Source organism: Cnephaeus nilssonii (genome assembly GCF_951640355.1).
Source record: "Cnephaeus nilssonii genome assembly, chromosome: 12".
Taxonomy (NCBI): Eukaryota; Metazoa; Chordata; class Mammalia; order Chiroptera; family Vespertilionidae; genus Cnephaeus; species Cnephaeus nilssonii.
The window spans coordinates 35,253,360-35,279,407 of NC_137083.1; the positions used below are offsets into that span (position 1 = coordinate 35,253,360).

The 26,048-nt window shown below is 35.8% G+C and overlaps 1 protein-coding gene across 1 annotated transcript in view; it reads left to right on the top strand.

The window, feature by feature from the left end:
• Positions 1–26,048, top strand: part of LOC307107858 (cadherin-related family member 4-like) — a gene marked incomplete at both ends in the record, with an annotated part of 92,522 nt that overhangs the window by 33,739 nt on the left and 32,735 nt on the right. Inside the window, 6 exons of the mRNA XM_079785369.1 lie at positions 423–568; positions 7,729–7,909; positions 10,485–10,641; positions 17,617–17,722; positions 18,495–18,716; positions 19,197–19,342. Of these exons, the coding sequence (XP_079641495.1) occupies positions 423–568; positions 7,729–7,909; positions 10,485–10,641; positions 17,617–17,722; positions 18,495–18,716; positions 19,197–19,342 (958 nt within the window). The remainder of the gene's footprint in view (positions 1–422; positions 569–7,728; positions 7,910–10,484; positions 10,642–17,616; positions 17,723–18,494; positions 18,717–19,196; positions 19,343–26,048) is intronic.

Below are 26,048 nucleotides of genomic sequence, written 5' to 3' on the forward strand. Positions count from 1 at the left end.
GTAATAAGTAAAATGTTGCAGAAAATGCACATTGATACAGTCCTATTGCAAAATCAATGTAGCCATCAAAAATAATTTGGGCAATAAGTACCTGTTGATATAGAAATATTTCCAAACATATCTGAAATAAAAAAGTGATTGCAAAAATGTTTGTACTATTTTGTTATCTGAATTAAAATATAATGTAACAGTCAGGAGAAGGCCTAGAGATAGAAGGAAACTTTTAACTTCACTTTATAAATACATAAACTTACTCTAGTATACATACTAATTTTTAAAAATGTATAGTATATTTTTAAAACCAGGGTCTTGAAACTGTTAAAAAATGTGTATCACAAAATGTAAAATATATGTTGTGTGACATAGATGAAAAGAGACATTTGTTTACACTAAGTGATAAAAAAAATCCTTTTGTCCCACAGATACATACCAGATGCACCTATAAATATTTATGAAAATCTGCCTGTTGGAACAAAGCTAGTCAAGTTGACAGCAACTGATAGAGACATAGGAGACTCGGTACATTATGAATTTATAGGTACACAAAAAGAATTTTCAATAAGTGAAGGTATAATTTTTTATTGCTAGTCATTTCATAATGTATAATATAAAGTGTGTTTTTTATTAGTTAAAAATAAGCCTGGTGATCATTCTACTAGGATAAAAGAATCTTTAAAATATTTAGGAACCTATTTAGCATATTTTATATGCGGTAAACAGTGATCATTCCTTCCTTCTCAGAAGAATGGAAATAGTCTGCACAATCTGTCAGATCCAGGGGACTCCCAAACAACTCAGACCCACAGCAGGGTTCCCTGGGATGGTATCATGTACTATAGTTTTTTTCTGAGAAGTGGATTTTCTCATGGAAACCATAGTACTATTCAAATGAACTGAATATTTATTCTGTATCATACATTCTCCTAAATGCTCTGTAAACATAATAACTTGGTTGGGTTTTTATTATACTAATCCTCACCTAACATGCGATGCTTGGAGAGGAATCTTAATTTACCCAAGAGCCATGCAGCTAATTTGCATGGCAGAACCTGTATTTGATTATGATATTTGCAACTCTAATTACCAGTACATTCTACATGACCAAGAATTAGGAGTCTATGCCTCTAACAACTTAGGAATAAAGCACAGGAAGGGGAGAAAGGTGAGGTACATTTTCAGACACGAAAAGAGCAGTGTTAAACACACACTGTCTATCATATCAGTAGAAAGAGCTCCCATTCAGGGAGTAGAATCAGAGAGGTGAGGAAGATGACCTCTGGAGGGCAGACCCTATGGCAAGTCAGAGCTTAACCCTTTGCACTCGCTTGCTTTTTTCTCGATTCCTTTATTCTAATGCTAACCATGTCAAGTCACACTCGACATCTGAGTGCAAAAGGTTAAACAAAGGAGAAGGGTGTCCAAGACCGTCGTGGGGAGAGGGGGATGGCAGCAGATAGAAGATTAGCTACATATTGGGGGAATTCATAAAACAACCATTTTAAAGGTAAATAAATACTAGTTTCTTCTATCAGATATGTGAGTTACAATTATAGAAAATGAAAAAAATGGGATGAACAATATGAGGATGAATTAAAATCAAAGGTGTTAAAGTGAACTTAAGTTTTTGATTATATGTATGCATAGAGGAAAATGTGTGTGCGTGCGTGCAGGCACACACACACACACACACATGCACACAATCCTATATAATAAAGAGGGAATATGCTAATTGATCATCACACCCTCACAAAGATGGTGGTGCCCACAGCCAATAAGGAGGGGATATGCTAATTGACTGCCACACCCTCAAAAATGGCAGTACCCACAGCCACAAGATGGTGGCACCCAGTCTCCTCAGCCCAGGCGGGTCCAGCCACTCCGTGCGCCTGCCTCCAGAGTCCCCCGGTCCCCTCAGCCCCCAAGCTGCCCAGGGCTGGCCCGAGGTGCAGGCAAGCCTCAGATGGTGGCTGCCTAGCCGCCAAGGGATGCCTGAGGCTTAGGTAACCAGGGCCAGATGAGGCTTGTGCTGCCGGCAGTGGCAGCAGCAGAGGTGTGATGGGGGCATTGTCTTCCCCTGATCGCCGGGTCACCTCCCGCCCCTGAGGGCTCCCAGACTGTGAGAGGGGGAAGGCTGGGCTGAGGGACACACACCCCCGCTCCAGTGCATGAAAAGTTTGCCAAAAGGAATCTTTAATTAATTATTTTTGATATAATTGCATAGTCACACACACAGACACACAAATGAATTTCTGTAGCTACGTCTGGAGGATGACACCAGAAAAGCAATGAGCATACCTAAGTGCAGGTACTGATTTCTAAATACCATTTCACAATATAAGAACTCCTTAGGGGGAAAACTTTTTTTTTAGGTGATAGGAGTTAAAATACGAGAGAATCTTGAAATATCTTGTTGTGACAGAAAGCAAGAACATGCTCAAAGGTTGACAAGGGTATGCGGAAAAGACATAGAAATCAGCTTGTATTGGCTTTCTCTAGCCAATGAAGGGCAATTTGAACATCAAAATGAATATCAATAGTTGCAGATTATAACCCACTATATAAAATGGGACACCAAGAATCCATAGAGATATAAATACACACATAAATTCAGTTTGATGGGAACATGATGTTTACATATTTTCAAAATACCTCACCACAAAATACTTATTATTTGCTAAAAGTAAAATAGCAATTTTGAAGTGGAGAATATTGGCAAGCACTATCTTAGTCAAGAAATTAAAGTGGACATTCTCATTGCAAGACAAACTGATAGCAAGCAATAAGAACCCAGTATAATTTATGTGATATTTAATAGAAACTACATAACTCAAATTTACTGTGAGAAGACATCAGGCACATCTGATTTAGGAAAATTCTCCAAAATTACCAGCCTTTAATCTTCAAAATGGTCATGAAACTTAGGGGAAGATTGAAGAACTTTTGTAATTGAAGGAGACTAAGGATACATGACAATGAGTGATTCTGAAATGGATCTTTTGATGTAAAAATATCACTGAGATAACTGGTGACACTTGAAAGGGCGTTTCAGCATTAAGTGTTTGATGGGAACGTCTAGATCTTGTTGTTTTTATTGTGGTAATGTTGGAGAATGCTCTTAGTAAATATATCTTAAAGTATTTGGAGATGATGAACATCAGGTCTTTCATATGGTTCAGAAAAATTTTTTTCCCACATATGTGATTATTTACAAAATGTAATACTTATAAAGACAAAAATAGAAGTGAATAGAAAAAAGATGATAGATATAGAAGGTAGGAAGGGAAGAAGCAATACCTTAAATCATATTCTAAAAATTCCTGAATAAGCAAACAAAAGTAGTGGAACATAAAAAATACTAAAAGTGTGACAGAAGAAAATGTTCCTAATATATAAAAAAGATTTGAGGCTATGTATCGAAAAAGGTAAACCAGAATTCTGGAAAATCAATACAGAATGGCTGAATCTGAATCATATTCTAGTAAACTATTAGATATTAACCAAAAAAATATTTGAGCCCCTAGGTAAAAGGTTAACTCATTTATAAAAGATTGATAATCAAATTGTAAACTTTTTCCACAAGTTACTAAAGTAACATGTTCAGGAAACTCAAGGACATAAAAAGTGACTTGAGAAATTTATACACAGAAAATGACCTTATAGGTAAAGAAAGCAGATAAAAATGTTAGGAACATGAAAGCACTCAGTATATATTGTTCCTCTTCCTGAGAATTCACTAGAGAATGCACTCCAGACAACCCAAGTAACTGGAGGGATATCAGCATAAGAAATAATGCAGAGAGTTAAATATATATTCACTATAGAACTAAAAATAAATAATGTTCACAAAGAGAATGTATTGCACATAAAGGCTAAATGTTCTGCAAATCCTATATAATAAAAACCTAATAGGCAAATAGAACGACCAGCGGAACGACCAGTAGAACGACTGGTTGCTATGACGCTCACTGACCACCAGGGGACAGACGCTCAATGCAGGAGCTGCCCCCAGCCCACAGACTCCAGGCCAGCCAAGATAGGTGCTAGCAGGGCCCCCCCCCTTTTCGCCTCACCAGTCACCCTGCAGAGGGTGGCGACCAGCAGCGGCAGCAGGTGGCTGCAGGAGGCGGAGCAGGCCGGCAAGCAGGTGGCACCAGGTAGCCAGTGGAGGCCCCCAATCACCCTGCTGGTCACCCCGGAAATCGGCCCTGATCACCAGCCAGGCCTAGGGACCCTACCCATGCACGAATTTCATGCACCGAGCCTCTAGCATAGATATAATAAAATTATTTAAAAAGCAACTTAATAAAAATTTCAGACTTTATTTTATTGATTTTTTTTCATATAGTTCCTTACCCGAACCCTATTCTCCCTGGAGCTAAAGGAAAAAAAAGCATTTACAGTAAGAAAACAAATTGGAACAGAAGAGCAATGAGGCCAAGCTGACATATTACAATGCCTCTGAATTGCAAACAGTGTGATGCTGACTGACACATGATTAAACAGTTATACATAGTGAACAGAATATGAAAACTTGATAAAAGTCCTAAATAATCATGGAAATGTATTATTCAGTAAAAGTGCAGGAAAAAAATGACATTTCAATAAATTTTATAGTTACTGGATAGCATTAGGAAAAATAAAACATTTTTATACTGTATATCAAAAAAGTTGAATAGATAATTTTTACAAAATGGAACCATACAGATCATAGAAGAAAATACAGGGCGGGCAAAAGTAGGTTTATAGCTGTGAGTATGAAAAATGCAGTTTATTCTGTATTATTATTTTTTAATTATTTTGTTATTTTCTTCACGAACAACGGTAAACCTACTTTTGCCCCACCCTGTATGAATGAATTTCTTTACAAACCTGGGAATGGGAAAAACTTTTATAACTACAGCTTACAATCCAGAAACCACATGATTACCAATGAATGAATGTCATATAATCATTATATCATCATCACCATCATCATCATCATCATCATCATCATCATCATCATCATCACAACTTTATGGCAGACAAACAAAGTCACCATAAGTAAAGTAAAAATATAAATAAGAAATTGAGAAATATCTGCACATTAGAAGAAATAAAAGTAACAACTGTGTATGAAAATGGCTTAAAGATGGGAATCAACAGTTTAGAGGAGCTGAAAATGATTCTCAATCATATAAACATTTCTCAATCTTGCTCATAATAAAATTGAAAATGAAATATTTCTGTTTTAAATAATCACAAACATGTGGGAAAATTTTTCTGAAACACTTGAGAATAAATTTCTGATCTGATGTCCATAATCTCCAAGTGGTTTAGATGCACATTGAATTGCATAGGTTAGAAAATATTTTATAGGAGGGTCATGGTGGGTGGGGTGAAGGGTGCACAGTGAAGCCTAGGCTGAGTGTTAGAAAAATGGGCAAAGGAAACTGAGGCAGAAAAGTTTGTGGTGGCCATAGGGCAAAGAGGGAAATGAGTGTCTGCTGACAAATGAAATGTAAGTGGAAAGACTGTTTTAACCTATCATATTAGCAAAAATTTGTGTTTGACAATTACCTCCTGTTGGTGAGGCAGAGAGAAAACAGACCTCATATACCACCAAGGAAGTGAAAAATACTAAACCCTTACGGAGAAATATTTAGCAGAATATAGGAAAATGCATATGAATTTATATTTTGACTCTAATCCCACCTTAGAAAATATCTCAAATACACTGGTGAAACTATAAAAAGACATATGCACATGACTTTTATTGCAACATTATTTAATAACTATTGAAAATACCCATAGGGTATTGGTTGTATAAACCGTGATACACCTAGGCAATGAAACAATATGTACCTACCAAAAAAGGAAGCACCTCTCCATATTGTTATGTAATCATTTTCAAGATAGATCGAGGGGGCAAGTGTGCATGTGTGTTACTACTTAATTGATCAAGTAAAGACCACAAAAGTATGTAACAAAATTTTTAAAATTTTGGAGAACCTTATGGATTAAAGAAACTTAAGAGGTATTAAACAATTACAAAGTATGGATTTACCTTAGATGATAATTTGAAAAGCACCGAAACCTAACAAGACAATCCAGGAAATTTGATCATTATTGGATATGTGATGCTGTTAAGGAATTAATGTGATGTTTTGAGTATGTAAATATATCATTGTTATATTTTAAAAGAAGAGTCCTTTGCCTGTAAGAACAGATAATACTGCCCTGCTGGCCTGGCTCAGTGGTTGAGCATCAACCTATGATCCAGGAGGCCACGGTTCGATTCCCGGTCAAGGCATATGCCTGGGTTGTTGGCTAGAACCCCAGTGTGGGGCTTGCAGGAGGCAGATGATCAATGATTCTCTCTCATCACTGATGTTTCTATCTCTCTCTCCCTCTCTCTTCCTGTCTGAAATCAATAAAAAATATTTTTAAAAAGAATAGATAATACAGCCCTAGCAGGTTTGGCTCAGTGGATAGAACATAGGCCTGAGGACTGAAGGGTCCCAGGTTCCATTCTGGTCAAGGGCACATACCTTGGTTGCAGGATCCTCCCCAGCCCAGGCCCTGGTCAGCATGTGCAGGAGGCGATCAATGGATGTGTTTCTCTCACATTGATGTCTTTCTCTGTCTTGCCCTCTCTCTTCCACTCTCTCTGAAAATCAATGGAAAAAAAATCCTTGGGTGAGGATTACATAAATAAATTAATACCAGGGCTCCCAGATTGGAGAGGGTGCAGGCCAGGCTGAGGGACATCACCCCCCGTGCACAAATTTCATGCACTGGGCCACTAGTTAATAAGAATAGATAATATTTACAAATAAAGAAATATGTTATTTGTGATATTCTTCAAAATAATTCAGGTAGGAGATAAAGTATATAATACTATAAATGAAACAAAATTTTCCATCAACTGTAATCATTGAACTTAGTGATGTGTACATGGGGTTTTATTGTGTTATTCTCTTGTATTTGTATATGTAAATTTTTAAAATAAATATTGTTTTAGCCAGGAAAGTATATGCCCCATCATAATAGGAGTATATAATTGATTTTTCAATTGCAATAAACTATATCTTTAAAATAACATAATTTTAGAAGTGGATGGAATACTATAGTAAAGATATAAAGAATTTCATTGCCTTCACTCCACTTTTGTTACCCCGCCCCAATTACACATGTCTAATCAGCCAGAACATGCTTATCAAATCTACCTGCTTCATATGAATTAAAATCCTTTCTTTTCATCATTATTGCAAACAACATCTCTCACCCAGTCTTCAGTTAAGCAATTTACTATTTTCAAAATGATCATCTGTTCTTATATGTATTTTTTTTTCCTTTCCATGTGGCTGTTGCACCTGTCTGGAGTATGGATCCTATTTATTTCTCTCTTTTGGCTTCCCTTTGCCATATATAGCTGCCTCCTTGCAACCTCTCTCCACCCCAATCTCCTCTGATTTTCTACGCTCATTTTTCAACCCTCGGCCTAGGCTTCACCTCACCCACCGTGACCCTCCCACGAAATAGTTTCTGGTCTATAAGTTTAGGAGGCTTCACTATTCCACATCACTAACCATTTCCTATGGATCCTCAATTATGAGCTTCATCAGGCCAGAAACTGTGATTTGTCCTTTGTAATTTATCTCTAGAACTATTTTATCCATGTCATTATTTGAATTAATAATATATTCATCTAGCGAATGTTGAACAGAGTTGTATTGGTCTATATTTTAGATTCAGGAGAAATCACAATTTCCTATCCTTTGGATTATGAAGACACAGCCACCCCACATTCCTGGGTATTACATTTTAGAGCTTATGACAATGAACGAGTGCATTCCACAACTGGAACACTCACAGTGATTCTGCAAGATGTTAATGACAATCCACCTCAATGCATTCAGGATATTTACATGTAAGTTATTATTAAAAATTTGACCTTCAGATTTTGGCATAGAGAGAAAAAGAGAAAAATAAATGGGTAGCCAACATACCATTTCTGGGATGAAGAGTATGACTTTTATTTCTTCATTACTATGTTTTAAACAATTTGCAGCCTCTCTATTTTTTCCTCCCTGATACAATTTGATCTTCCTTTTTTTGTTTCAAAAATTTATAGAAATGAAAATTAGAATATACTTCAAATTATAATTTTGGTACCCCTTGTTTTCAGGGTGGTTAAACAATGATGACATTTAAATATATGTATGTATAAAATACAACAAAGTTAAAATTCATTTTTAAATATTTTATTGACATTAATTTAAAGATTACTTCAAAGCCACATGCCTTGGTGTTTCTTTTTTAATTACATAGAGATTTGAAAATGCAGTCATGATATGTTATTAGCATTATATAAATGGAGTATCAAATCTGTAAGATTTCATTTACATATAAAGTTTACAGTTAATTAGTAGTAAACTAAATCCTGAAACACTAATTTTCTGATCGTTAGTGATATTTTTTGGTATTCTGATTATATATTTCATTCCAACAGTGTATGTAATAGTCCACACCTGAAGAAAACCATAGACATGTGTGCTTTATATCATATCAAACCAATGTGAGTTAAAATCAACTGTATGCAGAGAACTTTGATAGTCCTGCAAACTGAGCAATGGCAGCTCCAGCTTAATCGGAATTTTCACTTAATGGCAGAAACGGTGTTTTAAACAAGGCTATAAAAGGGTTGTGGTGGTCTGCTCTTGAACAGCTTAATTCTTACTTAAAATAATATTTTACTAGTATTATTGCAGGCACATATTTGATCACTTTGTAGTTACATAATCCAAAATCCACACAGAGAAACACTGCCGTTGCTCTGTTGTACTTCAAAAATCGACTTTCAGTTTGTAAACTTTTTGTCAGAGATATGTTTTACTAAAAAATACAAAGATAGAAATAATAAACAGTAATTCTGTAGCCACCTTAACTGTAAAGTGCTCTTACTTTCTATTCTAGCTAGTAGTCTACAGATTCTTATTGGAGGTATGTTAGAAGTCTGTTAACAAATAAGACAATTGACATTTTATTCCACTATTTTTCAAACCTAAGGTATTGTAAGTAATTAAAATTAGAAATATTATTTTAAAACAATACATATTTTGGTCAAAAAACAACACTAGTTCCATAACAACAACAACAACAACAAAAATCAATGGCTAACCCAATAAGCATTTTTCTGTCCCTTATGCAAAGAGCAATGAAGTTGGGTTGGCTCTCCTGAGTGGCACTCCTCTTTGCTGTGACTGAGGGGTCCTCGTTTATTGGATCCTCTGGCTTTGCCATGTTGCTGCCATTTGCTTTCAACCACATGAAGAGATCAGAGAGAGTGAGAGCATGTGGAAGGTACCATAAATATTTCTTCACCTTGTCTAGGCTGATGCACACAGCCTTTCCAATTACGCTTCATTTGCCAGGACATCCTCCTCTCCCCTCAGCCCCATATCCGCCTACGAAAGTTGTAGGGAGATGGGGCAAACGAATATTGGTAAAAGTTAACAGTCCCTGCTAACTGGTAAATAGATATAACAGACACTCCGCAGTAGGATAACTGTAGCTTAAGCTATGTGTGGAGGTCAATTCGTTAATTCCAGTGTAATATAAATTTAAGGAACTCCCTATCAACAACCAGAGACTTTTTTTAAAGTTTCATTTTTGTTCAGTGCTCTTTACTTTCCATTGTGAAAATTTATTTCTGAGGAACTGAAATCCCAGAAGGTAACCCAAACAAAAACATGTTAAATGTTTAGGTTTTTTTTAAAATGATTATTCAAAGGAAGACTTGGAGAGAAGTTATAGTGAGGAGATAGAAGGCAAAGGTAACCTCTAAAGGGAACTGTTTTGATTATTACCTAAGTGATGTTATACAACTACATTCAAGGACACAAGACAAACCACTGCTTTCAAACTAGAATAGCTGAATAGATAGGTGAAAAGCACAGGTAAGGAAAATGGACTTGGGAATAATTTAAATTGTGACAATGAACCATCAGTCCTGTGCTTCTGTTACCTGAGTATCTCCAATCTCAGTTTCCCTTTTTTACTTCGCACAAATTTCAAAGCAGTATTCTCCCAGAACAAAACCATAGTTATCATTTTGTTAGCGTTCAGAATTTCAATCCAGTAACCACCTGTCTAAAATCAAAAGTATGGAGTAATTTGAGGTCACTTTCGTTTTTAAGATTTATAGATAGAAAACTATGAATTTGAGGTACAAACTGCCACTTTTTATACGTGTGTTTCTTACTAAATTTGCTGCTTATTAAACCAATATAATAGCAGGTCATTTTCCTTAGGCCTTAGCAAGAATGCCAAGTATTTTCTTATCTTTCATAACTTTCAAACAACACGATAATTTTATTATTGGCAGAAGTGGTTATTTAAAATATAAGCACATTTTAAAACCTTTTAAAATGAAATTTTGTCATCTGTATACATCTAGATTAACATGCTTCACCACATTTTTTCTCATATTTGACTCATTACAGAATTGAAGTTCCTGAAAACATCCCAGTTGAAACTCTTTTAGTCTCTCTAACTTGTACAGATGAGGATGGAACTGTTCCCAATAACAATATTACTTATCACTTGATTTTAGATCATTTTGCAAATGAAACTTTTACTCTCGTGAACAATGAACTGAAAGTAAGTATTTTCAAGTTGCTCTCTGACTGTGGCCCTGTGATTAACCTTAGATAAAAAATATTATAATAGAATTCTTAATGAAGTACAGTAGTTCAAATAGCTGATGGCAGAATTTGTTCCTGTATTTTTAACTGAACCTTAAATTGCCAACAAAATAGCTTATTTTGGGATAAATGCTGGAATGCAATTTTGATCTTGGGAACTGAACTAGGAAGGTTATAAATTTCCTAGAACAAATATTTCTGTGAGAAAGTACTTGTTATTTCTTTGTATGTGTTGCAATTACTGCTATTGCCATTAATAAGCATGTTATATAACACATAAAACAGAACAAATATGCATATGTTATTCCTGCATCTTGGAACATACAATAGCTTAACTCTCTTACCAATTCAGTAAATCTAAATTTTATTTTTAGTAATTTTTGAGACCAAAGTTGTTTGGTCATGTTTTTAAATAGAGTAGGAAGAATTGGATTAGGCACTGTGTTCAACCAGGATTCATGGCTATTATTCATGGCTAACACATCTAGGAATTATTATGATAAAAACTGCTCATCTATCCAACTGGTTAAGACAACAGACATGGTCTGGAGAAGTAAAGACATAGACATGTAATAAACTGTTTTTTGAGGCCTTGATTTGACACAATCCCTTGCAACTAGAATACTACCCAAGCCCCAAGTTTCATTTCATGTAAACCCTTAAGACCCTTACTATTCACAGCCTCACACTCTGTGATCCAGGTGCACAGACCATTTTCACAACCTTAAAACACTGTGCTGTCTTCCAGCTCTGGCTTTTAGCCCTACTGTTCACACTGTACTTGCTGCTAGAAAATGCACCCCAGCTCTTTTTGCCCCCATTATCCATACACTTTGCACAGCCTTCATTTTATACTTCACTTCTTATAGCAAGTCATTCCTGATATTTCTTCTCCCTCTTAGCTGGGTCATGTGCTTCTCTTTGGGTTCACACAGAGTTTTGTATCTCTTTCCCATAATACGTACAACATTTCTGTCTTCCCAATTAGACAGGAAAAGAAAAAATCTGTTCTTAAACTCACAATTGGCACCCATTCAGTACTTGTTAGAATTATATTAATCAATGACTAAATTAATGAGTAATAAATCAACAAAATTAGATTGTGAAATAATTTTATGACTTGACAGGATTTAGTAACAAATTACTCCCAAATGCATACCACATTTTCACAATACTTTGCCACTGAAATTTATTATTAATCTGACCAGAATACTACATTTCCTCATAAACTGTATATTAATTTATATCCTGATAGAAATAATAAAAATATCAAAAATATTTTAAATTAAGAAAATAATAATTGTGACACTGTATAACTTTTCTTTGATTCCTCCTTATCCAAGCAACTTTCAATAAGAACAAAACAAATAAAACAAGCACACAAAATATATGAACAAACAGCAACAAGAACAAATTATGTTGGACCTGTCCTAATTTTGACAAAAACTGTTAATTCTGCCACTCAATTGGGCAGAATTGAATTGGGTCATGATGACTTTTCCTAGCTATTTTTGTAAATTATGGAATCCTGACCTCCTTCAAAATTACTGATATATGATACAACCACCTTTTCTTTATTTTTTAATACATTTTTATTGATTTCAGAAAGGAAGTAGAGGGAGAGAAAGAAACATCAATGATGAGAGAGAATTATCGATCGACTGCCTTCTGCATAGCCCACCTGCAGAACTGGGCATGTGCTCTGTCCGGGAACTGAACTGTGACCTCCTGGTTCATAGGTCTATGCTCAACCACTAAGCAATGCCAGCTGGGCACATTTTAATATATATATATATATATATATATATATATATATATATATATATATATATAATGGAATGAGAATAATTGTATTTTTCTTAAAAGCTGAAAGGATCCCCTAGCCAGTTTGGGATAGAGAGTTGGCCCATGGACTGAAAAGTCATGGGTTCAATTCCGGTCAAGGGCATGTACCTCAGTTGCAGGTTCAATTCATTGTCCTTGTTGGGGTCCACGTGGGAGGCAACCAATTCATATGTGTCTCTTTCTCATCATTCTCTCTCTTTTCTCTCTCTCTCCCTTCCATTCTCTTTAAATAATCGATGAAAAAGATGTCCTTGAGTGAGGGTTAACAACAACAAAAAATGATGAAAGGGTTATTAAAATGGCAACATTCTTATTTTGCTACAGCAGCCAAGCAAGAGAAGCTAGTGACACAATTTTAGTGCTTAGTGAATAAAGCCTTTAATAAAAGAACATAGAACATATATTTCTATGGCTTTCCAACAATGTTTGAGTTTTAAAGGGCATAATTAAGATACTAGTTTTTAAAAAGTAAAATTTATTTGATCTTAAATGGCCATACATTTGCATGTATATTCTAAAGGGAGAAAAAGAGAGAGAGAGAGAGAGAGAGAGAGAGAGAGACTTAGCAGTCATTCAAAACTTGGATTTATAATAAGCACCAAGAATTTATGTTAAAATAATGAATGAAGCTCTAATAGGCTAGCAGATATCAATTCTGAATATATCTTAAAATATTGAGGAGTGACCTTCACCAGACTACCCGTGATAGACATGTAATTTTAGTGTTGCACAACTAATTGCTATATAATGAATCCAAACCATTTCATAGATGTTTAACTTTTTAATAAAATAATAAAAATGAATGGTTCTTTATATTAACATTGCTAATCATATATTTTATTAGATCATTTCTCTTTAATGAGCCTTGGCCTGAGACATCACCCCAATATATTTTTATTAGTCAATTTTTTAAAATATATTTTTATTGATTTCAGAGAGGAATGGAAAGGGAGAGAGAGATAGAAACATCAATGATGAGAGAGTATCATTGATTGGCTGCCTCCTGCACACCCACTACTGGGGATCAAGCCCGCAACCCTGGGCATGTGCCCTTGACCGGAATTGAACCTGGGACCCTTTGGTCTGCAGGCCAAAGCTCTATCGACTGAGCCAAACCAGCTAGGGCTAGTCAATTAATTTTAATTACTATTTTTATGATGTAATATTTGATATTTACAAGATAATATATTTGCAAGTTATGACACATAGCAATAAAATAAACCCCTGAGCACATCACCTCTCTTCAGAACTAGAACATTCCTAACAGTATGTTACTATACTTTTTCATCCCTACTGCTTGTCCTTCAAAAACAACCAATATCTTGAATTTGTATTTGTCATTGTTTGGGGGATTTTATAGGTTTATCATCTATGTATATATTTCTGAATAACATTGTTGGTTTGCTTAGCTCCCAAGCTTTAAAAAACTGGTATCATATCCTATTCAGTCTCCTGTGACTTAATTTTTTTCATTTATGTTATATCTCTAAGAGTTATCTATGTATGGTGAGTCTATCTATCTATCATCTATCTATCTTTCTATCTATCTATCTATCTATCTATCTATCTATCTATCTATCTACCTACCTAGTAGCTATATAGTTTCATTATATGTCTTAATATTCCTTTGTGTGACTATAACCATTCTCACTCACATAGATAGAGATTTGGATTGCCTTCTGAATTTTGCTTTAGGATACAATGAACATTCTTCAGCATTTCTCGTGCTGCCTACATGCAATACCTTCTCTAGAGTTTTTACTTAAGAACCGAACTGCCTGCCATAGTGTAGGTAAATGGTAATCTACATAGGATTCAATCATGTAACTCATAACATCATTTCAGTTTATGACAGACCACATATATGACAATGAATCCAAAGTATTTTAACAGAGCTGAAAAATCCCCATCACCTGGTGACAGCATAGACATCTTAATATCATAACACAATGCAGTGTAAACAACCTATTACAGTGTCAGTCCTATAAAAGTATAGCTTACAGTACATAATACTTGATGATAATAAATGAAAATAATACTAGTTTATGCATTTACTATACTATACTTTTTATTATTATTTTTCAGAGTATATTTTTCTACTTAGAAGACAAACATTTGCAGTAAAACAGTACGCTGTGTTGCTCTGACAGCGGCCTCATAGATCTCCTGTTTAGGGCATCTCTTGAGCGCTTCATTTTCTCTTGTGTCTGATTTAATCTCATGTTGTTTTGTTCATCATGACTCCTAACTGTAGTGTAGTGACTGTAGTGCTAAATCGTTACCTCACTTTCCACTCTCACCAGCAATGTGTAAGCTTTGCTCTTGATCAGTATCATTATCATGATATCTGATGCTCTTACACATTTAACATGATTTTGCCTGATTAGTAATGAGGTTGCACATATTTTCATACATTAATCAATTGTGTGAAAAAACACACACACCATGAAATAATTGTGTTTCCTTTGTGTAAAGAGCATGGACATGTATTAACAAATTCTTGCTTTATATATTTTCCTTATTGATTTGAATGATATATTTATACTAGAGGCCTGGTGTACGAATGTGTGCACAGGTGGGGTCCCTCTGGGTGGCCTGCAGGGATCAGGCTGAAACCTGCAGTCCAATGCCACCTGCAGCTCCTACCTGCTGCCCCCGCTTATCCCAGCCCCACTGTGCCTGCTGCAGGCTCGTGCCCAATCAGTCCCTATCGGGAGAGGCTTGTGCCCTCCCAAGGGCAGTGGCCTGCAGGATCGGGCTGAAACTGGCTCTCCAACATCCCCTGAGGGGTCCTGGATTGCATGAGGGCGCAGGCAAGGCTGAAGGACCCCAACAGTGCACGATTGGGCTAGGGAGAGACCATGGGAGGGCTCCAGGGCATGTCCGGCCCATTTTGCTCAGTCCCGATTGGCCGGACCCCAGCTGCAAGCTGACCTACCAGTTGGAGCATCTGCCCCCTGGTGGTCAGTGCACATCATAGTGACTGGTCGACCAGTTGACTGTCTGCCCCATGGTAGTCAGTGCATGTCATAGTGAGTGGTTGAGCAGACTTAGCATATCATTAGCATATTATGCTTTGATTGGTTGTTTGATTGTTCTGCCATTTGAGATATTTGCATATGACTCTTTTATTATATAGGATATTCTGAAAATTATCTTATACTAGAGGCCTGGTGCACGAAATTTGTGCATGGGGGGGGATGTCCCTCAGCCCAGCCTGAACCCTCTCCAATCCGGGACCCCTCAAGGGATGTCCGACTGCCAGTAGTCGGATATCCCTCTAGCAATCCAGAACTGCTGGCTCCTAACCACTCACCTGCCTGCTGGACTGATTCCCCTAACTGCTCTCCCCTAACCGCCTCTGCCTCGGCCCCACCACCAAGGCTTTGTCCGGAAGGTCGTCCGGAAAATGTCCGGTCTAATTAGCATATTACCCTTTTATTAGTATAGGTACTAGTATTCCTGAAAATATTTTAGCAAGTGACCTTTCTTTCATATTTAAGGTTTCTAAACACCAGAGAACTAGTTTTGTGATTTGGAGTGAAGTAGAAATTCAATTAATTTTTTTCAGCATTTGTAATACCAACTCTCACAGTTTTATTTCTGCAGTGGCCTGCACTGCCTTCTCTGACATATATAGAATTTTTGTGTATGTTGTGTATGCCTCTGGTTATTTTCTTGTAGTTCTTTTCAATGTTCAATTCATTCTATTTTTTTCATATTATTTTAATGTAAGTAGGTTGAGAGGAGGCATACAGTAAATTAATAGTAACACTGCCTATTAGCTTCTCCTCTGATATCTGATTCAGTGCCATCTGTGTTCTTCATGCCACCTCTATTTATATATACTTAGAATATAGATTACAGAATTATAGGGTTGAAAATTACTTTCTAATACTCTACTAATATTCTACTTCATTCATGCAGAAACTATTTATTCCCAATTGAGAACTCATTTACAGACCCCAATTTTTATAATTCTTCAAACATTGTAGAATCTTAAGAAAACACTACTATTCACCTATGCTTTTCTGAACCAACTCATCACTTAGTTGCTACACATAACTTCCCTCCCTAATAGGTGTTGGCTGTTTGTTAAGGAAAATAATTAATGTGAGTGTGGATGAAGCACACAAAGGACCTCAGAGGAACTGGAGACAGCACGCAATTGCATTCCTTCCACCCCTCTTGGACGGCCTCAGACCTACTTCAGCTATGGCCACCCCGAGGATTGTGTGATTGTGCATGAGCTGTGAAGGGGGAGATTCTTAACATCGCCCTTTTTCTTTAACATTATGAAAGATCCTGAATGCATCATGCCTGCCCAGCAATCCCTCCCAGGAGAGGAAAGTGAAAGAGCAAAAATATGGGATACTTTGACCTCTCTCACAGAGTGGATCTCAAATTCTGTATTTGAATGGTTTCTAAGCCTGCAAGTTAAAGCTTGCTTCTGAGAGATTATTCCTGCTAATACTAACTCATTTTTTAAAAATGCAAATAAATTCGTGACAACTAGTTTTTAAAATCTTAAATACATACCAGAGCATGTATTTATAAAGAAAATGTATGGAGTAGGAGAAGGTAATCTATGGTAAAAGAATCAGTGTGGACAAATGCAGATCAACTATGTAACCTAGTTTTGCCAACAGTATACTTCTATAATATGAGGTGATAATTACAAAGTCCCAGGATATATAGAAATATTATCATAGTTTTGGATAAATATATATTTTTCTAAATGTTCTTTATGAAGATGAGGAAGTTCACTGAGAATTATTATCATAAATGAGTGTTGGATTTTGTTAAATGCTTTTTGGCATCTATTGATATAATGTATTATTTTGTGATTTTTTTTTTCTTTTAGGATGTTGATGTGCAATATCACTGCTAGAAAAGTTAAAATTACATATGAGGCTTACATTTGGGGCTCACATTACTATTGAATATATCCCTATTGAAGAGCACTGTTAGATGGAATATCATTTTCACTATATATTTTTTTACCACAGCTTAAATATCTTGGTTTTAAATTCACATACATGTTTAATTAAAAACAATAATCATCAATGTAATATTTTATTTGCAGATTGGGCCTACACATCTAGATTATGATAATGCTATTTTTGCAGGAATGCACTTCAAATATACATTGTTTGTGAGAGTGTCTGATAAAGGAAATCCTGTATTATCAAGTAAGAAGTTATTAATTTACATTATCAAGATATTTTAAGTTATATATAACAAGTAATTTTAAAAATTAGTTATTGGAAAGTTTATTATATTTGTAAATATTCTGATTATGTTATAATAAAGTTTTAAATTATTTCTCTGATATTTACTTATTTAGTGCATATGTACTACTATTTTAAAAAAGAAAGCCCAAATAAAAACTAAGACATGAGTGAGAGAATGATGTCCAAATCTTATTACAGCACATTGCAGCTCTTTTAAGGCAATGTCAAAGTTTAACTTTTCTGAAATATTTATTGTTTAAAAAATTTCTGAGGATTGAATTTGTTTTACATTAGAAAAAAATATAAATATTCCTATTATCATAATAAATTGCAGTTCCTTTATATTTCTTTATTATATTGTCATGTGGAGTTATTTTAATCATATTTCAACTAGCAAACAATGTATGCTGTTGGAAACTATGACCTGTAATTAAGAACAGTAGTATTTACATATAAACACATTTACATATAAACTCTATTAACTGAGTTTGATGGGTATTCAAACTCAGTTAACAGAGTGTTTTAATCCAAAACTTGTTTTCAAATGCTCAGTAATTGAAAAGATAATCATTTAATAACAGAACTTAACATATTGGTATATGTGTATAATTTATACACTTAGAATTTAATGTATAATGTTGATGTTAATTGAAAAGGAAAAGAAAAAGGAAGAATTATAGAAGATACATAATTACCTCAGCTACATTTATATGTACTTTTTCCTCCCTAGCAATTATTACAATCATCATAAGGGTGATTCGCATAAATGAATTGAATCCAATTGGAACTATATCAACATTTACCTTCAATATATTTGAAAATAGTCCAGTTGATACCCAAGTTGGAAAAATTACATTTACAGATGCAGACTGGCCGTTTAATAATGTAAAATATACCATTGTTGGAGGCAATCTGGGATCACCTCCCAAATTTTACATTGAACCAGACACAGGTACTGTAAAATTGATGATATCAATTGATAATAAAATAATGAGCTTGCATAGTTGTTTGGGATTTATTTTATTGAGAAACTATGATTATTGGAAACTCTTAGAAAACAACTTTCTCTCAAACTAGGTAATGCTCACATTGGTTTGTCAGCTGTAGCCATCATTTCTTAGTTACTGCAGAAAAAGCACTGCAGCTTTGTGCTTTGCCAAATGGAGCTTCAGAAAGCCCATGCACACGTATCTCTGCCATATATGTAAGATTGTGTAACAGGTGACTAAGTTGGTGTACAAATTAAGATCTGCCCTCATTTGCTGATGAATTACATGTTGGGAGTATAAATATATAACCAAAGTTGATTTGCATTAGTTCATTTCCATTTGTTATTTTAGTGATTATTTCATTTACATAGTTTATAATTTAGCATAAATTGAAGGTATTTTGCAATCCTGGGATAACAGTTTTCTTTTCTTTTTTGTTTCAGGAATGATAAAGCTATTGGGTTCACTAGACAGGGAAACTGAATCACAGTACAAGATAGTTGTGAGAATTACAGATTTGGACAATGACGCTGTTCCCGACCCCCTCAGACAGAGAAGTGGAACTGCTCAGGTGACCGTCAATGTTCTGGTAAGAATGAGTCACGGCCTATAATGCTCTCATCCCTGAGGAAGCATATTCTTGGGAAATAAACACACGGATAATTGTCAATGATTAAAGTTAAGTGCCCTCAGCATGGACCTAATTCAGAGAGTAACACATTGGCTTCTAAAACATTGTAACTGTAACACATCAGTGTGAGTTCTGACTTTGATCTCACAAATCTGAACTTAGGTTAAGAGTGCCTGAAAACTGAAGTTGTATTTAAGAAGTTGTTGTAAGGCTCATTTTGTTGTTACATGTACTTCCATAACCAAACAAACATATATTCCAGAGTTTAGGAAATTACACTGAAACTAAAGCTGTTTCTCTGCTCATTTGGTTGTTCTCTGCCTCTCTGGTTTTCACTTAAGAAATATTTTAATATTTTAATTAATCAAGACTCTGAGAGATCAGCCACAGACATTCACAAACATAAAGTACAGAGGCAAGAACTGATAACATAAATACTTTTTTAAAATGTACATATATTTTTATTTATAGGTAGAGCCCACAACCCAGGGCTGTGCCCTGACCAGGATTGAACTGTGACCTCCTGGTTCATAGGTCGATGCTCAACCACTGAGTCACACCAGCTGGGCAACATAAATACTTTTTTAAATATTCAAAGTAAATATATATTTGACTTAGTGTACTTAAGACTTATATCAATATAATTCTGTACATTACTTTTATTGAAAGAGATATAAAAATATTCCCCTTTATAAGTATAGTGTTAACTTTTCTTTATCTTATAACTCTGTGCTCCTTCTTGCTACTTGAGAGCAGTAAGAATTTCAACAGTGGATCTAATGAAGCAGGCAATGACTTCTAATAAAAACGATGTAAAACCAAAAGCAGTGTTTAGAGTCTGTGCATGCATACTCCTACATGATGAACACTTTCATATGTGTTTTTGGTGAACTAAAATACTTAACAGGGCCCATGACTCAGTGTTACAATCCCCAATATAGACTCATTGTGTCTGGAAAACACAATGAACCAGGCCAAAAATCTTTGTGGAGAGAAATTTAATGAAGTGACTTGAGTGGTTTCAATAATGACTCAGAGGATGTCATAAGCTAATGAACCTGCTGTCTTTAAGCAAGCTTTCAATAATACACCCCAAGTGCACCCTAAGTTATATTGTAAGTTTTAGTAGATATCTTTTGTGTTTGAATTTTCTATAACTGATCGTTTCCACTTCCAACCCTGCATTCAGATAGATATAAAACAAAATATATTTGTTCTTCAGTCTTAAAAGCAATCACATTTCTATCTCCTTTGGGGCTAGAAGGATTTATTCAAGAATGAATATTTGATTTCTTGGGACTAGGTAAAAGACTATACATTTCCCTCCAAAAACAGGTGGCTTACCTGTTGACTAAAATATTATTGCTGAATTCAAATACCTTTCCCCTATAGATACTTCCAACCAAAATTTAGGTGAAAGGCATGAAAAATATTTTATTCAGAAAAATAAAATAAGACCAAAATTTCAAAGTATGATAAAACTATTTTTATACTACACTTTGTTCCAATAAAGATTGAAGCTCATATAAAAAATAAACACAATAGAACAATACTACTTAAGTTGGAAGTAGATGAATGAATCTAAATTTTATCTGGAAGAGTGAACAAACAAGAAAAGTTGATATATTTTACAAAATAAAGGATGAATACTTTATGGACTGAATGTTTGTGTCCTACCAAGATCCCTATTTTAAAGACCTGATTCCCAGTGTGGTGGTATTTGAAGATAGACCCTTTTAAAGGAAATTAAGATGAGAGAGGTCATGAGGATGAGGCTCTGATTGATGGGATTCATTTTCTTATAGAAAGAGACAGCAGAGACCTTTCTCTTTCTCCACCATGTGAGAAAACAACAAGAAGGCAGAGATCTGCAAACCAGGATTAGAGCTGTCACCAGAAATAAAAACATTCTGAACTTTCTGATCTTAGACTTTCTAGCCTCTTTGAAAAAATAATTTATATTGTTTAAGCAACCCAACCTATAGTATTTTGTTGTGGAAGTCCAAGCTAAGACAAAAACCACTTTGTTCTAACAAACAAACAAAATGTTATAAACTGTAATATTAAAATACATATTCCTGGTATATGATAGATGTGCAGCTAGATCAGTGAGACATACTAGGAAGTCTAGGATCTAAGATATAAAATTGAAGATTTATGATAAATTCTCACATAAATGAAGTTAGAATAACTAATAAACCTATAATAACTAATGAACTCAAAAGCATGTATACCAATCTGCTATATTCTTCAAGATAAACTAATTTCAAAATGTATTTCAAAATATTTTAGGGAGATAAATTTATAGGCATCATTAGCTATTGCTAAATTCAAATTTGTCATTGTCCATTGACTAGTTGATCTATAGTTCTTCTTTCTGGAATAATTTTCTTCTTGGGTTTCTAAGATAACTCTTAGGTTATGATAATGAATTGCATCATGAAAACAAACGTGTTTGTTGGATAATGAGTATCTCAAGCAAGAGTTGGGGGGATATGCTTTCACTTTGAAGAAGGCCACAACATGCAGAGTACAAAATTCACCAATGCAGTTATTTCATGCCCAGTTCACTGGCTGTAGGCTGAAATGACTGGTTTGGGCCCTGAGTGTGATGCACAGCCTAGCATAGCTTTGTGAAGTGATTCCACAGCCAGGAATGATTTACTTACCTGTGTTGTGGAGTCTGTTTCTGACTCATGTACAAAGGATGGTGTGATAATGCTATGGTTTTGTTTTATATCAATAAGCTGCTAGTTGTTGTCATTTAGGTGTTAATTATTAACATATTGTGTAATGTTTACTAAATCTGCATAATAACTCTAGTATTGGCATTTTGTAGAAGGAACATATGTGGGGGAAAAACTACATTGTTAATAGATCATTTGTCTAATGGAAATGGTTATGATTTAGTGGCTACAATGCCTGCATGGCATTTGGTCTCAAATCATCTAGGCATTCTGAACATTTTAACAAAGTGCACAGTAGTCAGCATTAGATGTGGTCCTCATGTCTAGAAAGGCACTGTTTTATTGTAGTGAGAGAAGCTGGAGCTCATTTAGTAATGTGTTGGCTGAGAAGTTTTTATTACAAGAATCCAATCAAGTTGCATTGTTACGTGACAAGGAGCCTCATGTGGTGCTTAAGTAGCTAGAGAAACATATTCATTAAAAATTGACCAATGGTGTTGAGACTAGCTGCATCAAAGAAGTTTCAACAGATTTTCTTATCAAATGGTAATTTATGATTTGGATCATATCTGAAATGAGTTTTTAAAAGGATAGAAAAACTGCCCTTTTAACTGGATATGACCTGAGTGGTTTCAGTTAACTGTTAGTAATGTGCCTTATGTGAGCTTAGAAAGAGGCCTGTCCTGTAACAAGGCAAATAACAAAAATAAATGTTTTTATCAGAGACAAAACTTTCTGCAGCTGTAATACTCAAGGAAAGTAAGTCAATATTCACCAATAATGTCACTACCTGAACACAAAACAAAACAAAACAAAAACACAGGAATTTCTTTACTGATGTAAAAAATATAATAAAACAAATTTCTGAGTTTGATCATACATCATCTATTACACCATCCTATACTTGCTGACAAGAATTTGCATACAAAATTGAAAGCTGTTTTGTCTCCTGCAAAGAACATGATACATTTCCTCAGAGGATAGTTCCTAAATCATCACTGTCTTTTCAGTAATTCTTTTAAAGAAATTATTAGCAAACACAGTCCCTTTATTTTCAAACTAGAGGACAGGGGCTCTCCCACGGTCAGATGCTTACTTTATTTCTATAACATGAAATATACTAGCCAGTTTTTAGCATTAAAATATTAATAGAGCCAATTACTTATAAAGCAATGTTTTCCTTTCCTTGAATGTGATTATAAGAGTACTCAAACTCTTAGAACTGATTTCTGTTCTATATATGCATAATCCATGGACACAGACAATAGGGTGAAGGCCTGGTGTAGGGAGTGGGGTAGGGCTAGAAGGGGTCAACGGGAGAAACAAGGGGACATATGCAATACTTTCAACAATAATGATTTTTTAAAAAGGGAAAAAAAATATCTACCACACTTTAAAATAAAATAAAAAAAAGGAACATTTAAGAACAAGTAATGGCCACCCTAAGTGTATCTGATTTTATAAATAAACAATATGGTGGGCAAATTTTACTAACTTGGTTTTCTAGTGGGGCGGTATTAAAAAGTAAGGAAAAAAAAAACATCTGAAATGCCAAGATTTGGAGAGCTTTCTGTGACAACGAAATAGATATTGGATCTATACATGTATTTAACCTGGATGCCTATTAACCATAAGAGCTGGTAACTATATCCACATGTATTTAGAGATAATGGCATTGCCAGATATCTTTAAAACACTGTATAGTGTTTAAGAGCACAGCTTCTTTAGCCAGATGGCCTAGACTTGAATCTCCGCTTCACTGCTTACCATGTTTATGACCTGGATCAAGTTATTGACCCTCTCTTTTATTGTTTCTTCATTATAAAATGACTAGGGGCCCTGGGCCTGGCCTGCACCCTCTCGCAATCCGGGACCCCTCAAGGGATGTCAGAGAGTCGGTTTTGGCCCGATCCCCGCAGGCCAGGCCAAGGGACCCCACTGGTGCACGAATCCATGCACTGGGCCTCTAGTATGCATATAAGATCTTTGGTTAATCTCTTCCCACCCTCCCTCCTCTCCCCTTCTCTCTGACATTCATAAGTCTGTTCCATGTTTCCATGTCTGTGGTTTCCACTCCTGTGTTGAGTGTCTGCCCCCTAGTGGTCAGTGAGTGGTCATAGCTACCAGACGGTCTGCTGGTTGGCCAGTGGCTTAGGCTTTTATATATATAGATAATAATAATAGTGCCTACCCTAGAAGGTAGAGATGAGATTTTTCAAAGTATTTCTAATGCACTGATTGACTCATAGTAAGCACCATATGAGTGTTTGGTAAATAAATAAACTACAACTATTTCCACAACTGGAAAAAAATGATGGAAATTTGTTCTACTGAGTTTACCAGTACATACGCGTACTTGACTAAAATTAGATTTTTAACATATAATCATCAAAGGCCAGAAACCATTTAAATATGACTGATAAGAACTTCAAATGTTATTTTTAGCAGATTATGGAATAAAGTAAAAGTCATTAAACTTGTATATTTTTAAAAAACAATGCTTCTTGAATTATTTATATTATTATAAATTTGAAACTGTAAATCAATTTTAATGTACTAAATATGGCATAAAGAATCTTAAAATATAGCATAAAGAACTAACCTACACCAGATTTTTATTTATAAAATGTGTGAGATCACACTTTGAGAAAAAAAAAATTAAATAATGTAAGCTGAAGGAAGCAAAAGAAAAAAATCTGTATTAGTTATAGGTCTCCAGAGAAATATTTATCTATATATCTCTCTATCTACTTATCTTTCTATGTTTCTATATAAAGATATCTATATATATAAAAGCCTAATATACAAATTGTTTGACCAGGAGTTTGACCGCTCAGTATGACGTGCACTGACCACCAGGGGGTAGCGTGGAACATGGTGGGCGTTGGTGACATGGTGCTGGCAGTGGAGGCACTTCTTGCTCTGATGGGCCCTGACAAGAGTGAGACCATGGTGGGATGGTGGAGCAGGTGAGGGCGGTGCCAGGCCAAGGTGGTGTGAGCGGGGGCCTGATTGCCCTGCCGATCACCCCGCAGACCCAGCAGTGGTGGGGGGGAGGCTGCCACCCAGCTCCCAGGCGCTGAGGGGGCCAGGCAGGGGGCCCAACCCCGATTGATCACCCCACAGGCAGGATGGTGGAGCAGGTGAGGGGGCAGCGCCAAGCCACAGTGGGGTGCCAGGCGGAGCTGCAGGACTGCAAGGTTGTGGGCATGAGCTGGGGCTGTGAGCCTGGGGGCGTGAGCTGGGGCCCGATCCCTGCAGGCCACCCAAAGGGACCCCACCCATGTACGAATTCCTGCAAGAGTAGGACTTCCTTCCCCCAGCAGCCGGCACCGGCTTATCTCAGGCACCCTGGACCCAGGCTTCCCTCAGGCCGCCAGCAGGCACCCGGGACCTGGGATTCCCTCACAGCCCCAGCTTCGTCTGGAAGGTCGGAAGGATGTCTGGAAGGACGGAAGAACGTCCAGTCTAATTAGCAAATTATGCTTTTATTATTATATTATTGGCTTATGAAGTTATAGAGGCTGCAAAGTCCCATGATCTGTCGCTGGTAAGCTGGAGATATAGTTACTGCCTGATTCTGAAGGCCTGAGAACCATGAGCACCAATGGTGTAAATCCCAGTCTGAGGGCAAAAGACCAAAGTTCTAGCTCATGAGTCAGGCAAAAGATCAAATTTTTCCTTCTTCCACTTTTTTGTTCTACTCAGGACTTAGGCCATTTTTCAAAGGTGAAGACACTATAAGATGAAAGTCACATGAAGCACATTAGATGATGTTCACCCATTTCAGAGAGGAAAATCTGCTTAGTTCAGTCTACATAATCAAATACTAATCTCATCCAGAAAATGCCCTCTCAGATACACTCAGAAATAATGTTTAAGGAGATATCTGGGCATCCCATGATCCAGTCCAGTTGATACTTAAAATTAAATATCTCATCCAGCACAGTTTTAGTGAATACTGAATTGAAAATTAA